Source organism: Chrysochloris asiatica, unplaced genomic scaffold (genome assembly GCF_000296735.1).
Source record: "Chrysochloris asiatica unplaced genomic scaffold, ChrAsi1.0 scaffold00067, whole genome shotgun sequence".
Classification (NCBI taxonomy): domain Eukaryota; kingdom Metazoa; phylum Chordata; class Mammalia; order Afrosoricida; family Chrysochloridae; genus Chrysochloris; species Chrysochloris asiatica.
The window spans coordinates 6,980,980-6,993,761 of NW_006408585.1; the positions used below are offsets into that span (position 1 = coordinate 6,980,980).

Sequence of the window (12,782 nt, forward strand, 5' to 3'; positions counted from 1 at the left end):
CTATGGGTTGGAACTCGACGGCACTTAACAACAACAACAAAGTTTGACAAGGAGTGGGAAGAGGGGTGGAATGGAAACAGGAAGCATAGGGAGGAAGAAAGATGGCTGTTGTTGCAGGGAGGAGATTGCAATCACTGAGATGAAACGCAGTGGATGATTGTTGTCTATAAACCTTCACTCAATTCGCAATAAAAAGTGTTTTTTTAAAATTACTTTTACATTTGCACCACTCACTGTCTGTCTTTTAGCAATTCAGCTTCTACTCTTACTGCTCTCTCAAAACTGGCTTTCTCCATGACTGCTAATGAATTTCAAATGATTAAGCATTATGGTTGTTTTCATTTATTCTTATGTTGTTGTTAAGTGTCTTTGAGTCAGTTCTGCCTCATAATGATCTTGCAGAGGGTTTCTGAGGAGTAGCTGGTGGTTTGATCTGCCGGCCTCGTGGTTAGCAGTCCTGTGCCTATCCTACAGCACATCAGTCAGTCGTATTGCAGCATTTGTTACAGGTGACTATTCCCATTTCTTGGGAGTTTTGAATTTCTACCTCTCTGGAGCTTGCTTTTTTTTTTTAGTTACATCTTCTTTCTTCTTCCATCTTCTCTTGGCTCTGGGATTGAGCAGTGGACAATAATACTTAGAGTTCTTATATCATTTTTCTTCTAATGGAAGAGGCTGAAAATAGCTAAATGAATATACAGTAAGAGGGGGGGGGACTTCAAAAAGTTCATGGAAAAATGAAGTTAAAAGATTTTACATTAAACAATGGTTGTTATGAGTTTAAATTGGCAGTCAATTCAAATTAACAGTAGACTTTTAATCTAATAATATATTTACTTAGTTTATAAAAGAGGTAGGATAACAGAAAGTACAGCATCTAGCTCATTGAGAGATCAGTTACCCTACCCAAATATAAACTTTCTTTTGTTACCTCTCCTGCACAGGGACTATAAGAGTTAGGCTGCTACGGATAAGAGGCATGGTATATGTAAGTCACCTTGACAGAGAAAATCAGCAACCTCAGTTTCCCACCATGGAATCATGAACTCCAGTATGCTAACTCACATTTTCTTCAATTCAGATGTTACTCCATACAGCAGACAAAGAAGACACAACACTCCACACTTACTTTAACTCTCTATTTTCTAAGAATACAATACTGTGGGAAGTCAGACTCTAAGGTCATTCCCACAGGTAGACCTGGATCACCCCAGAGTTAATGTGAACTCTTTACTCAAGACAATGAGAAGTACTATGAAGAAAAGTAGAGTAACGGGAATAGAGAGTACTTGGTTTGGGAAGATGGTTGCTCTGTAAAACAAAGAAATCAAGGAAGGCCACATTTGAACAGAGACCCAAGGGATGCTCAGGTACAAGCTGTGGGGAGAAAAGTGTTCCAGACAGAGGTTTCTAAACCCTTGAGAGCATGTTCAATATGTTAATTGAACAACAGGTGATTTGGTATGCTTGCAATGGAATAAGGAAGGGGAAAAATGACAGGCAATTAAATCAGAGCAGCTAGAAAAGGAGCCCAACAATGGATCTTGTTGAACTTTGAAAACTTGGAGTTTGCTTTCCAAGTGATATAGGAAGCTGAGGTGAGAGAATGAGCAAAGAATTCAAATAGTCTGATAGATGTTAGAAGAATTATTCTACCTGCTATTGTTGTTGTTAAGTGCCGTCAAGTCAGTTCTGACCCATAACTACTCTGTATAGGGTTTCTGAGGAGCACCTGGTGAGCATGAACCACCAACCATGCAGTTCAGGACTTCAAAAAAATCTATTATCTTTTCATTTTATTTTTCCATGAACTTTTTGAAGCCCCCTTATATGAAGAAAAGGAGATGAGTTAGGATTATATTAAATCAATACAAGTGAAATTGATGGTGTCTAGGATGGTGTGCCACCCTTCATCTGTCAGTTTGTAGTACTGTAGTGACTTATGTGTTACTGTGATGCTAGAAATTCTACCACCAGTTTTTCAAATCATAGTGAACAGGTTTCAGCAGAGATTGTGGCAGACTAGGGAGAAAAACATGGAAATCTAATTCTAAAAGAAATAGCCAATGAAATAGCAACGAACCGTTTTCTGATACAGTGCTAAAAGATAAGTCCATCAGGTAGGAAAGCACTCAAAAGATGCCTAGGGAAGGGCTACCTCTTTAAAGTAGAGTTGACTTTAATGGTGGAGTAACGTTTTCAGAACCTTCATTTGCAGAGGTGCCATGACTCAAAATGAGAAGAAACAGCTGCAAACATCTATTAATAATCAAAACATGGAATATACAAAGTACGAATCTAGGAAAATTGGAGGTCATCAAAAGTTAAATGGAATGCATAAAGATTGATATTCTAGGTATTAGTGAGTTGAGATGGCCCTTTTGAATTGGACAATATGGTCTACTATGCCAGGAGTGACAATTTGAAGAAGAATGAGATCACATTCATTGTTAAAAAGAACTTTTCAATATCTGGCCTGAAGCTCAACATTGTCAGTGCTGGTTAATCCCCAAACACATACAAGTAAGATGGATAGAGAGGAGTCCTGGTGTGGTGTTATAGGATAAGCCCTGGACTGCTAACTACAAGGTCAGCAATTCAAATCCACCAGCCTTTCCTTGGAAACCCATACAGGGTTGCAATGACTCGGAACCAACTCAACAGCACTTAACAACAACAACAAGGAAGACCAGTTAGTATGACTATTATTCAAATTTATTCACTAATCAACCACTAATACCAAAGATAAAGCAATCGAAAATGTTTACCAACTACTGCAGTCTGAAGTTAATTTAACATGCAATCAAGATACATTGGCAACAAGAAGAATCAGTAGAAGGAAAATACGGCCTTGATGATAGAAACCACTCTGGTGTTCACATGATAGAATTTTGAAAGACCAACGACTTACTCATTACAAATACTTTTTTCAACAAAATAACTATACACCTAAATTTTGTCAGATGAAATACAGAGGACTAAAATCAACCCTATCTGTGGGAAGCTCAGTATTATCAATCAGAACATGGCCAGAGATTGACTGAATAACAAATGATCAATTGCTCACATGCAAGTTCAAGTTGAAGCTTAGGATAATAGAAACAACTCCATGAGAGCCAAAGTATGACCTTGAATTATCCCACCTGAATTTAGAAACTATCTCAAGATGACCAGACAAGTAAAGTATTATAATGAGATGTGCAAAGGCCTGGAGTTAGAAAGCCAAAAGAGAAAAACACACAGCATATTTCAAGCTGAAAGAACTGATGAAAAAGCACTGAGTTGCAATATTGAAAGATTCTATGGTCAAAACAGTGAACAACTAAGGAAGCATCAAAAGAAGATGGAAGGAACACATAGTGTCACTGTGCCCAAAAGAATCAGTTAACATTCAAACATTTCAGGTGGTAGCATATGATCAAGAACAGATGGTATTAAAGGAAGAAGTCCAAGCTATACTGAAGGTATTTGTGAAGAACAAGGCCCCAGGAATTGACAGAATACCAAGTGACAAGTTTCAATAAACGGATACAGAACTGGAAGTGCTCATTTATCTATGTCAAGAAAGCTACTTAGAAGACAGCTACTTGGTGAACTGGCTGGAAAAGACTAATTTTTGTGCCTATTCCAAAGAAAAGTGATCCAACAAAATAAGTAAAATTTCCAACAACATCATTAACATCACATAAAAGTAAAATTTTATTAAAGATAATTTTAAAATGGTTACAGTGGTACATTGATGAGGAATTGACAGAATTTCAAGATGGATTCAGAAGAGAATGTGAAACAAGGGATATTATTGCTAATGTCACATGGATCTTGGCTTAACCAGAGAATATCAGAAAGATATTTATCTATGTTTTAACTGTTCGAAGGCATTCAACTACGTGGCTCATCACAATTTTTGGGTAACCTTGCAAAGAATGGGAATTCCAGAATACTTAATTGTGCTCATGTAGAACCTGTACATAGACCAAGAGGCAGTTGTTCAAACAGAACAAGGGGATACTGCCTGGCTTCAAATCAGGAAACGTGTGTGTCAGGTTGTGTACTTTCACCATACTTATTCAATCTGTATGTTGAGCAAATAACCTGAGAAGCTGGACTATTCAGAGAAAAATGCAGGATCCGGATTGGAGGAAGATTTAATAACCTCTGGGATATACAGATGACACAACCTTGCTTGCTAAAAGTGAAGAGAACTTGAAGCACGTACTGATGAATATCAAAGACTTTCAGTAAAGAGTCCTGGTAACTTAGTGGATTCCAAGCTGGACTACTAACCAAGGACAACAGTTTAATCTACCAGTCACTTGATGTGAGAAAGATGAGGCTTTCAGCTCTCGTAAAGAATTATAGCCTCAGAAATCCTATAGGGTCACTATGAGTCGGAATCAACTTGATGGCGCGCAACCACCACCACCACTACAGCTTTCAGTATAGATTATACTTCAATATAAAGAATTAAAAAGTCATCACAACTGGACCAATAAGCAGCATCATGATAAATGGAGAAAAGATTGAATTTGTCAAGAATTCCATTTTACTGGATCTACAATCAGTCCTCATGGAAGCAGCAGTTAAGAAATCAAACAATGTATTACATTGGACAAATTTAATGCAAAAGGCTTGTTTAAAGTATTTTGCAGCAGATTTGTCTGTAAGAAGCAAAGACTTAAAAATTAAGAAGCAAAAATGTCACTTTAAAAATTAAAGTGTATCTGCCCCAAATCATGATATTTTCAGTTGCCTGATATGCATGTGAAAGCTGGACAGTGAATAAGGAAAACAGATGTAGAATTGATGCCTTTGAATTATGGTGTTGGCAGGGAATACTGAATATATCATGGATTGCCAGCAAGAATAAATAAATTTTTCTTTTAAGAAGTACAGTAGAATGTTCCTTGGAAGTAAAGATGAGGAGACTTTACTTCATGCCCTTTAACATGACATCAGGAGGGACCAGTCCCTGGAGAAAGGCATCATGCTTTATAAACTAGAGGGTCAATGAAAAAGAGGAAGACATTCAAAGAGATGGAGCAACAGTGACTGCATTAATGGACTCAGACATAGCAGTGATTGTGAGGACGGTGCAAGATCAAGCAATGTTTTGTTCTGTTGTATATAGAATCTCTGTGAGTGAGAAGCAATTCAAAGGCACCTAACAAAAACAGCATGGATGGTGGCAGTAGAGATAAAAAGAGGTCAGATTTGGGTTACTACATTTTCTAAAGGTAGATTTGGAAGGATTTGTATATGAGCTGGATGTAAATACTGAGAAAAAGAAAATAAGGATGATGCCAAAGTTTTGAATATATGAATAACTATAAGAATGGAATTGCCAATTACCTAAAAATGGAAGGTTGTAGAAATTTACTTGAGATGACAGGAGTTGTAGGTTTGGTTTGGGAACTGCTTTAATTGAAAACAGTTTTAATTATTAGATAGTAAAGTGTGGTACTGCAGGTTAATGCACTGAACTGCAAGGTCAGTTTGAACTGCAAGGTTGGTAGTTCAAGCTTACCAGCTGCTCCTCAAAAACCCTATACAGGGTTGCTATGAGTTGAAATTGACTCAACTGAACTTACCAACAACAACAAAAAAGTAAAAGTAAAGTAGGAGATGGAAATCTAGTATATGAATCTGGGATTCAGTGGAGTGAAGACAAATTTTAGAATTAACCCGCAGTGCCACACCAAGACTCCTAGAATTATCATGGATGACATTTAATGCTGTAAGACCAGAAAGAATCTACTAATAGTAGATAGTCTTTAAATGCCTGCCATATACAATTTAAATCTATTTACATTGTCTTTTTGACACTGTCATTTACGTAACACTCATTCACATAAGTGCTTTCAAATATTATAATTCAAGTTATCAAATTAATAACTTTCCTATGGACTTTTTCCTAATTTCTGACTGTATAATCCAAGTATCTTTATATCTAAAATATTTGTAGATACTTAGGATTCAACTAGGAGCTCTGGTAGCATAATGGTAGCATAATGGGCTGCGAACCGCAAGGCCAGCAGTTCGAAACTACCAGCTGTTCCATGGGAGAAAGATGAGGCTTTCTGCTCCCGTAATGATTTACAGCCTCAGAAACCCTATACAGGGTCGCTATGAGTCGGAATCGACTCCACAGCACACAACAACAACAAGGATTCAGTTGTTTCAAATCAAAATTGTTCTCCTTCTAGTGTCTCAAATGATATCTTCATTATTCTAATTGCCAGGAATCAGAACCCCTGTCATGATTTAACTTCTCTGTGCCTGTAACTACATTTACCTAGTCATAAAATTTTATCTGTTCTGTTTCTAAAAATTTTTTCTTTCTTACTACCATTCATTTGGGCATTTTAGTACATCTTAACTTTTCATCCTCACAGCCGAATTAGTCTTCTTTATGCTTAATGGTTGGTTGGAGTCAGAACTGACTCATGGCACTTAACAGCAAACAACAATGCTGAATACTAGTAGTATAGTAGGTTACATGTTGGACTGCTATCTGCAAGGTCAGCAGTTCAAATCAGTCAGCTGATCCTCAGGAGAAAGATGAGGCTTTCTGCCCCCATAAAGATTTATACCCTTGGAAGCCTTACACAGGTGTGAGTTGGAACTGACTCAGTAGCATGCAGCCATACTAGCAGCACGCTACTGCTCTAGTAAACTACCTTTAGTAGCTCCCCATTGACTATCAAATTTTCCTTCTACTTTTATAGCCTAGCTCCAGTGTACCTTGTAAGTCTTTTATCTGATTCACACAACTTGTGCTTCTGTCAGATCAAAGAACTCAGTGCCTCTAAAGTAATGCCTACACGTTCTCATTCACTTTTTTCTTCTTGAAATCTTCAACATCAGTCTTTCTTTCAAGACCAAGTTCTCATCTATAAAACCTTTTCTTATTTTCTTTCTTACCCTTCCTTTCCAACATGATCTTTCGTTCATGTTAAAAACCTCTCCTTGTATTTTAAAGTACGTTTTTTTGTTATACTTTCTATCACAGCTATTTTTATGCATATATAAAATATCCTTTAGATCATAGCTCTTTGAGGGTAGAGACTCAAAGAGTTTTAATCCCCTTTGAATTTTCCACAGACCTAGAATACTGCCTAACACAACAGCCTATTATTTTGTTTACAATGAGCCACAGGAGTTTTATGAATACCTTATATGAACTTCTTTTCTTCTGAAATTAAAAAAAAAAAAAAATTCAAATTTATTTATTCAAAGGGAGATTCAAGATTTTGGTTCTTTCTGAATCTATATTACATTATAGTTACTTTCCTTGCATAAGTTTTATGGATATGTACTGAAGTAAGTGGAAAAATAAAGTAAGAAAGGGAAAGAGGAAGAATTCCAGTATCTAGTAATCAGTTCATTCATCTATCTGTCCATCTGTTTGTCTATCCATCCAACCTCTATTGAAATGAGGCTTTCTGCTCCCGCGAAGAGTTAAACCTTGGAAACCCTACCCAAGGTCACTATGAGTCAGAACTGACTCAATGGTACTTCACGACAACAGCAATTTTAAAGTGAAATAATAAAGGTGTTTCAAAACATGAAAATGGCAAAGTGTTACAAAATAAATTATTCTGTTTAGAATAATTTTTGAATTGGTTCTTTATTGAAAAATGTAATTTCTTTAAAATATTTGTTTCAAGTAAAGATTTATATTACTACACATTGTTAATTGCTTAATAATTTATTTTTAAATATGAAGATATTGAAAATATGATTTTAAATTTATTAGCTTAAATAATATAATAAATTTAAAACAATATTTTTCCCTAATAGCCTTTCAAAGTCATCAAGTAAATAATTCTGCATGTAAGGTTTACTTTAAAATTTCTTTTTAAAGCTGTAGAACTCTTTGCACTGCTCAATTTCCTTGAACGTTGTCATGAATAGTACATTATAATTACTTAATAAATAACAGTTGAATAACGATTTATGCAATATTTCTCAAATCTAGCATTTCCTCTATTCCCATTGTTAAGGTCAAGCTTTCATTACCTCTTCCCTGGACAATAGATATTTCTTCCTTTGTTATCCACACTTCCAGATACTCCTGTTCCAGCTGTTCTACACATTCTTTTATGAGGCATCCTTATAAAGCACAGTTCAAACCATGTCATGTCTCAGCTTGAAAACCTTTAATGGTTTACTGTAACCTACCAGATAAAGTCCAGATTCTATAGTTGGGCATTCAGCAATCTTTTGAAGCTCATTTTTAGTAATTTCCTTTCACATCTGTTTATTATTTCTCAGTGCTCCTGCTAAGCTGAATTGATTTTTGTTACCCTTATACTTCCTGTACATGCCTAGTTTTGTTCCTCTACACTATTCTCTCTTTATGAAATGTTCTACCCCACTTTCTACCTTGTATGCTAGTTCTTTATATTCTTAAATTCAAATATCTTGAAGGGTTTCAACTTGAGTGTTTTATTTTAATTTTCCACAGTATCATGGGCAATGATACAGTTAAATGGCTACTTAATGTATGGATTAAATGTTACTACACATTGTATGTGGTATACTATAATTTGGAGTCCTGGTGTGGTGCTGTAGGATAAGTAATGTGCTGCTAACTGCAAGGTCAGCGGTTCAAGCCCACCAGCTACTCCTTGGAAACCCTATACAAGGTTGCTATGAGTTGGAACTGACTGGACTGCACTAAATAACATACTATAATTTGGTGGTGGTAGTTGTGTGCCATGGAGTCAGTTTCAACTCATAGCGACCCTGTATAGGATTTCCAAGGCAGTAAATCTTTACAGGAGCAGAAAGTCTCATCTTTCTCCCATGGAACAGCTGGTAGTTTCTAACTGCTGGCCTTGAGGTTAGCAGCCTGACTTGTAACCACTACGCTACCAGAGCTCCTTTAGAATTCAGTAGGGTTTGCAAATTTTATATAACATGAGTAACATGGAATTGTCATATTTATCTTCCTCAGGAAACTTATTTGAGAAATCAGAAGATGGTTTTACATTTTCTTTTCCACCAGACTCTTCAACTCATACATTTGTATCTGGAAAAGATGATTTTAGTTTTCCGTTTCCATTTGATCAGGATCAGAATGTCACACATTCTTCTGCTGTAAAAGATTTCTCATCTTCCTCACAAAATACAACACAATTTACCTTTTTTTGATCTAGTTTACTAATTTCTTGAATTGTTTTACTGTTCTTCAATTGTTTGGGGCATAAATTTACATTTTTACTTAAAACAATAAGACTATCCACTTTATTTGTTGATTAAATCAGTAATGGGTTATAATTGTTGTCTGGTTGTATTAACATATATATTATCTGATTATATTAAATATTTACAGAAATTAAGCCTATGTATGTTATTTAATTTTTTGTAGCATTAGCTAAGTATTATTTATTTTGGTTTTGATTTTACAATTCGTATTCTGACAGAACCTTTATTAATCTTGATAGAATTTGGTACTTTTTTCCATTAATAATTATTATAAATATTAAACCAGATTCTCTCTAGAACCTAAGTTTCACACTGGCAGTATTTTAGTTTCCTTGATAAGAACAAGAACTACTTCAAGCACTCAGGAGACGTTTGAGTGACAAATCTACAGAATTAATGCTGAGGTGGTAAACCATTTTAAAATGATTGGATTTCATTTATTCTTCAATGTTTATACTTCACTATTCTTATACTGTTAGAGTATACAGAGAGGTTACCGTAGTAACAATCTCAAAGAATTTATGTTGTTGATAATGAATATTGCCTATGTTACTTTCTTCTAATACAACAAATGGTATAAACAGGGGCAATAGGTTACTGTGATATCTTTAATGAAAAGAAATGAAATTTGAAGGGCTAGCATAATTTCTGAAAATCTAATTGTTTTATCAATGATGATGCTGTCTATTCTTTTCCTAAACCTTTTTTGAAGAATATTCAATATTCCGTTTACTGTTTTCAACAGAAAAGGATTTCACTTATTATTTTATATGCAGTATTTATTTGCTTGTCAATTAATTATATGTGGCTTAAATAAGGGTATGTAAAATTTGATGAAATTATATAAAATTGTTCAATATCTTTGTATTTTGTGCTTTTTTATTAGTTGTATTAAGCTATCATAGAATAAAGACTATAACTCCATTTTTTGATGTATGATTACTGACAACTTTAAACCTTTACTCTGGAGTCTTCCCCTTCTTCCCTACATCTGGGCAAGCTGACAAGAAAGCCCAGGTACATCTTCATTTGGCTCCAGCATGAAGTACATCTCATCCAAGGAAGTCCTCACCCTGGCCTCACCCTCTAACCACCATAAACACCCAAAGCCAATTTCTTTTCTCTTTCTTAGTTTCTAACCAATTTGAGAGGCCTATCCTGCTCTCCCCAGAAAGCCTTAAGGTGTGACTATACTAGTAAACCTTTTCACATCTTGTTGATCTTAATATGTGAACCAAATTTTGGATCCATCTTGCTTTTCAGGGTAGCTACACCAGAAATTCAATTAAGTCTTAGCAAAGACTTTCAAGAAGCTAGAAGAATGACTTAGCTAATGATGGATTTTTTTTTTTTAAGTTTTTATTGTGAATTATAGGTTAGTTTACATGGGTGAACATTATCTTTACATTCTTCCTATCATATTTTGTTTCATTGCAATGATCACAATCCCCTGCATGCATCATCAAACAATCAAAGGATACACTCCACATGCCTACTCCACTATCTCCCCCTCCCTGCCCCAGCCACCAGCACACAGCCCCTGTCCCTCCCTGAGTCCAGAGTCCCCAGCCGCTTCTGTCCACGCCATCTGTCTCTGCCTCCATCCCTAGTGTCACTGCCTCCCCAGACAGGGTCTCTCCCTTGATGGTTCCAGGGATCTCTGCTCCTGGACTGCTAACTCAGCCACTCCCCTCCTTTTGTTACCAAACATTTACATTTAGCTTTCCAACACTCACTGTCAGACCTGATAGCAATCATTCCCTATTGAACCACAGGAGTCCTTTCCCCCTCACCTTTATCAACCCCTCCAGACAGGTTGGAAACAATTCAGTGGAGATTCTACCTTTCCCTGTATCCTCTGGAGCTAGGTTCCCTATTGAAAGCTTGTAAGTCAGTCACTTCTTGCCTTTGTCGTTCCTCTATTTGGGGTAGCCAGTGTCTAAGCTCCCCATTCCTGTCGACCCTGTGTACCAAGGGGGTGGGAATGATCCTTACTGTAAATATTTGTCCACTCCTTTGTCATACTGCATCCACAAATATAGGTCAAGTTCAACCACTTGTAGTAGGTTACTCTTTTTTTTCCCCCTCTTCTTTCTTCCTCTAGTTGTAGTCTGATCATCCAGCCATTGATGCCAGGTCAAATGGGTACTGCCTACAAGTGTGGGTGTTCTTGTGCATCTCCCCTCACTTAATGATGGAATTTAATAAAACTTTAGATTGTGTTTAAAAAAAAAAAAAAAACCTCAACAACTGGTTGAAAGATGAAAATTTCAGTTAAAACGCTGTAGTTTTGTTTTCCTATCAAATATTTAATTTGATTGATCCCATGAGCCCTTGGTGGCACTGTGGGTTAGGCATTGTGCTACTAACCACAAGGTCAGTAGTTTCTCAAGTAGCTATTCCTCAGGAGAAAGATGAGGTTGTCTGCTTCCATAAAGATTTACAGTCTTGGATACCCAATAAAGTGTCATTGTGAGTTGAAACCAACTAGATAGCTGTGGGTTTGGCTTTAGTATGATTGAATTGATAGTTTTTGATACTATAAAGACGTTAACTAAATATGAAGAAGAAAAATTTGGGATGGGTTTATTTGGTGTTTATTAAGAGATTCAAAACTGGTTTAGCCTCAGATGATCTAGTGACCTGATCGTTTATTTTAAAGCAGACATATGCTTAGCACACCAGTGTTGTCAAACTTGGACAATGAATAAAGAACACTGTAGAAGAATCAATGCTTTTGTATTGTTCTGTTGGCGAAGAATATTGGAAGTATTATGGTCTGCCAGAAGAACTAACAAATCTGACTTGGAAGAAGTACAGCCAGAATGCTCCTTAGAAGCAAGAAAGGCAAGAGTTTGTTTCTTGTACTCTGGACATGTTGTCAGGAGGGGCCAGTTCCCAGAGAAGGATATCATGCTTGATGAAATGGAGGACCAGTGAAAAAGAGGAAGACCCCAATGAGATAGATTAACACAGTAGCTCCAGCAGTGGGCTCAAATGTAACAGCAATTGTGAGGATGGTGCAGGACTAAGCAGTGTTTCATTCTGTATACAGGGTCGCTATGAGTCACAACTGATTTGATGTAGCGTAGTGGTTACGAATTGGGCTGCGAACCTTAAGGCCAGCAGTTCAAAACTACCAGCCATTCTGCGAGAGAAAGATGAAACTTTCTGCTCCCGTGAAGATTTACAGCCTCGGAAACCCTGTACAGGGTCGTTATGGGTCGGAACCGACTCGAAGGCACTTAACAACAACAACAACTTTAAAACAATTTATTCTATCTTGAAATCTACTTGACTTCCTCTCCATTTGAAAGTTCTATAACATTTCCTCTTTTTACTTTTGCAATTGTCTTCATTACAAATTGGTATTTCTAGTTCTCTATTCCCAGTATTATAGGTTTTTTATTTTGAATGCTTATCTTCTTCTTCCATGATGTTAAGGAAATTTTGTTTCAGCAGATCTTCGACTATCGTTTCTGTGCTTTTCTTTGTCTCTTCCTGTTCTGGAATTCCGATCACCTATAGGTTCTTTCTCTTCATGCTGTCCCACATGAATGTTAGCCTTCTTC

At 36.4% G+C, this 12,782-nt stretch overlaps 1 protein-coding gene across 1 annotated transcript in view; it reads left to right on the forward strand.

Moving 5' to 3' along the window:
- Nucleotides 1-9,156, forward strand: part of LOC102817652 (chromosome unknown open reading frame, human C14orf39) — a 91,763-nt gene extending 82,607 nt beyond the window's left edge. Inside the window, exon 17 of the mRNA XM_006864636.1 lies at nucleotides 8,960-9,156. Within this exon, the coding sequence (XP_006864698.1) occupies nucleotides 8,960-9,156 (197 nt within the window). The remainder of the gene's footprint in view (nucleotides 1-8,959) is intronic.
- Nucleotides 9,157-12,782: the final 3,626 nt, after the last annotated feature.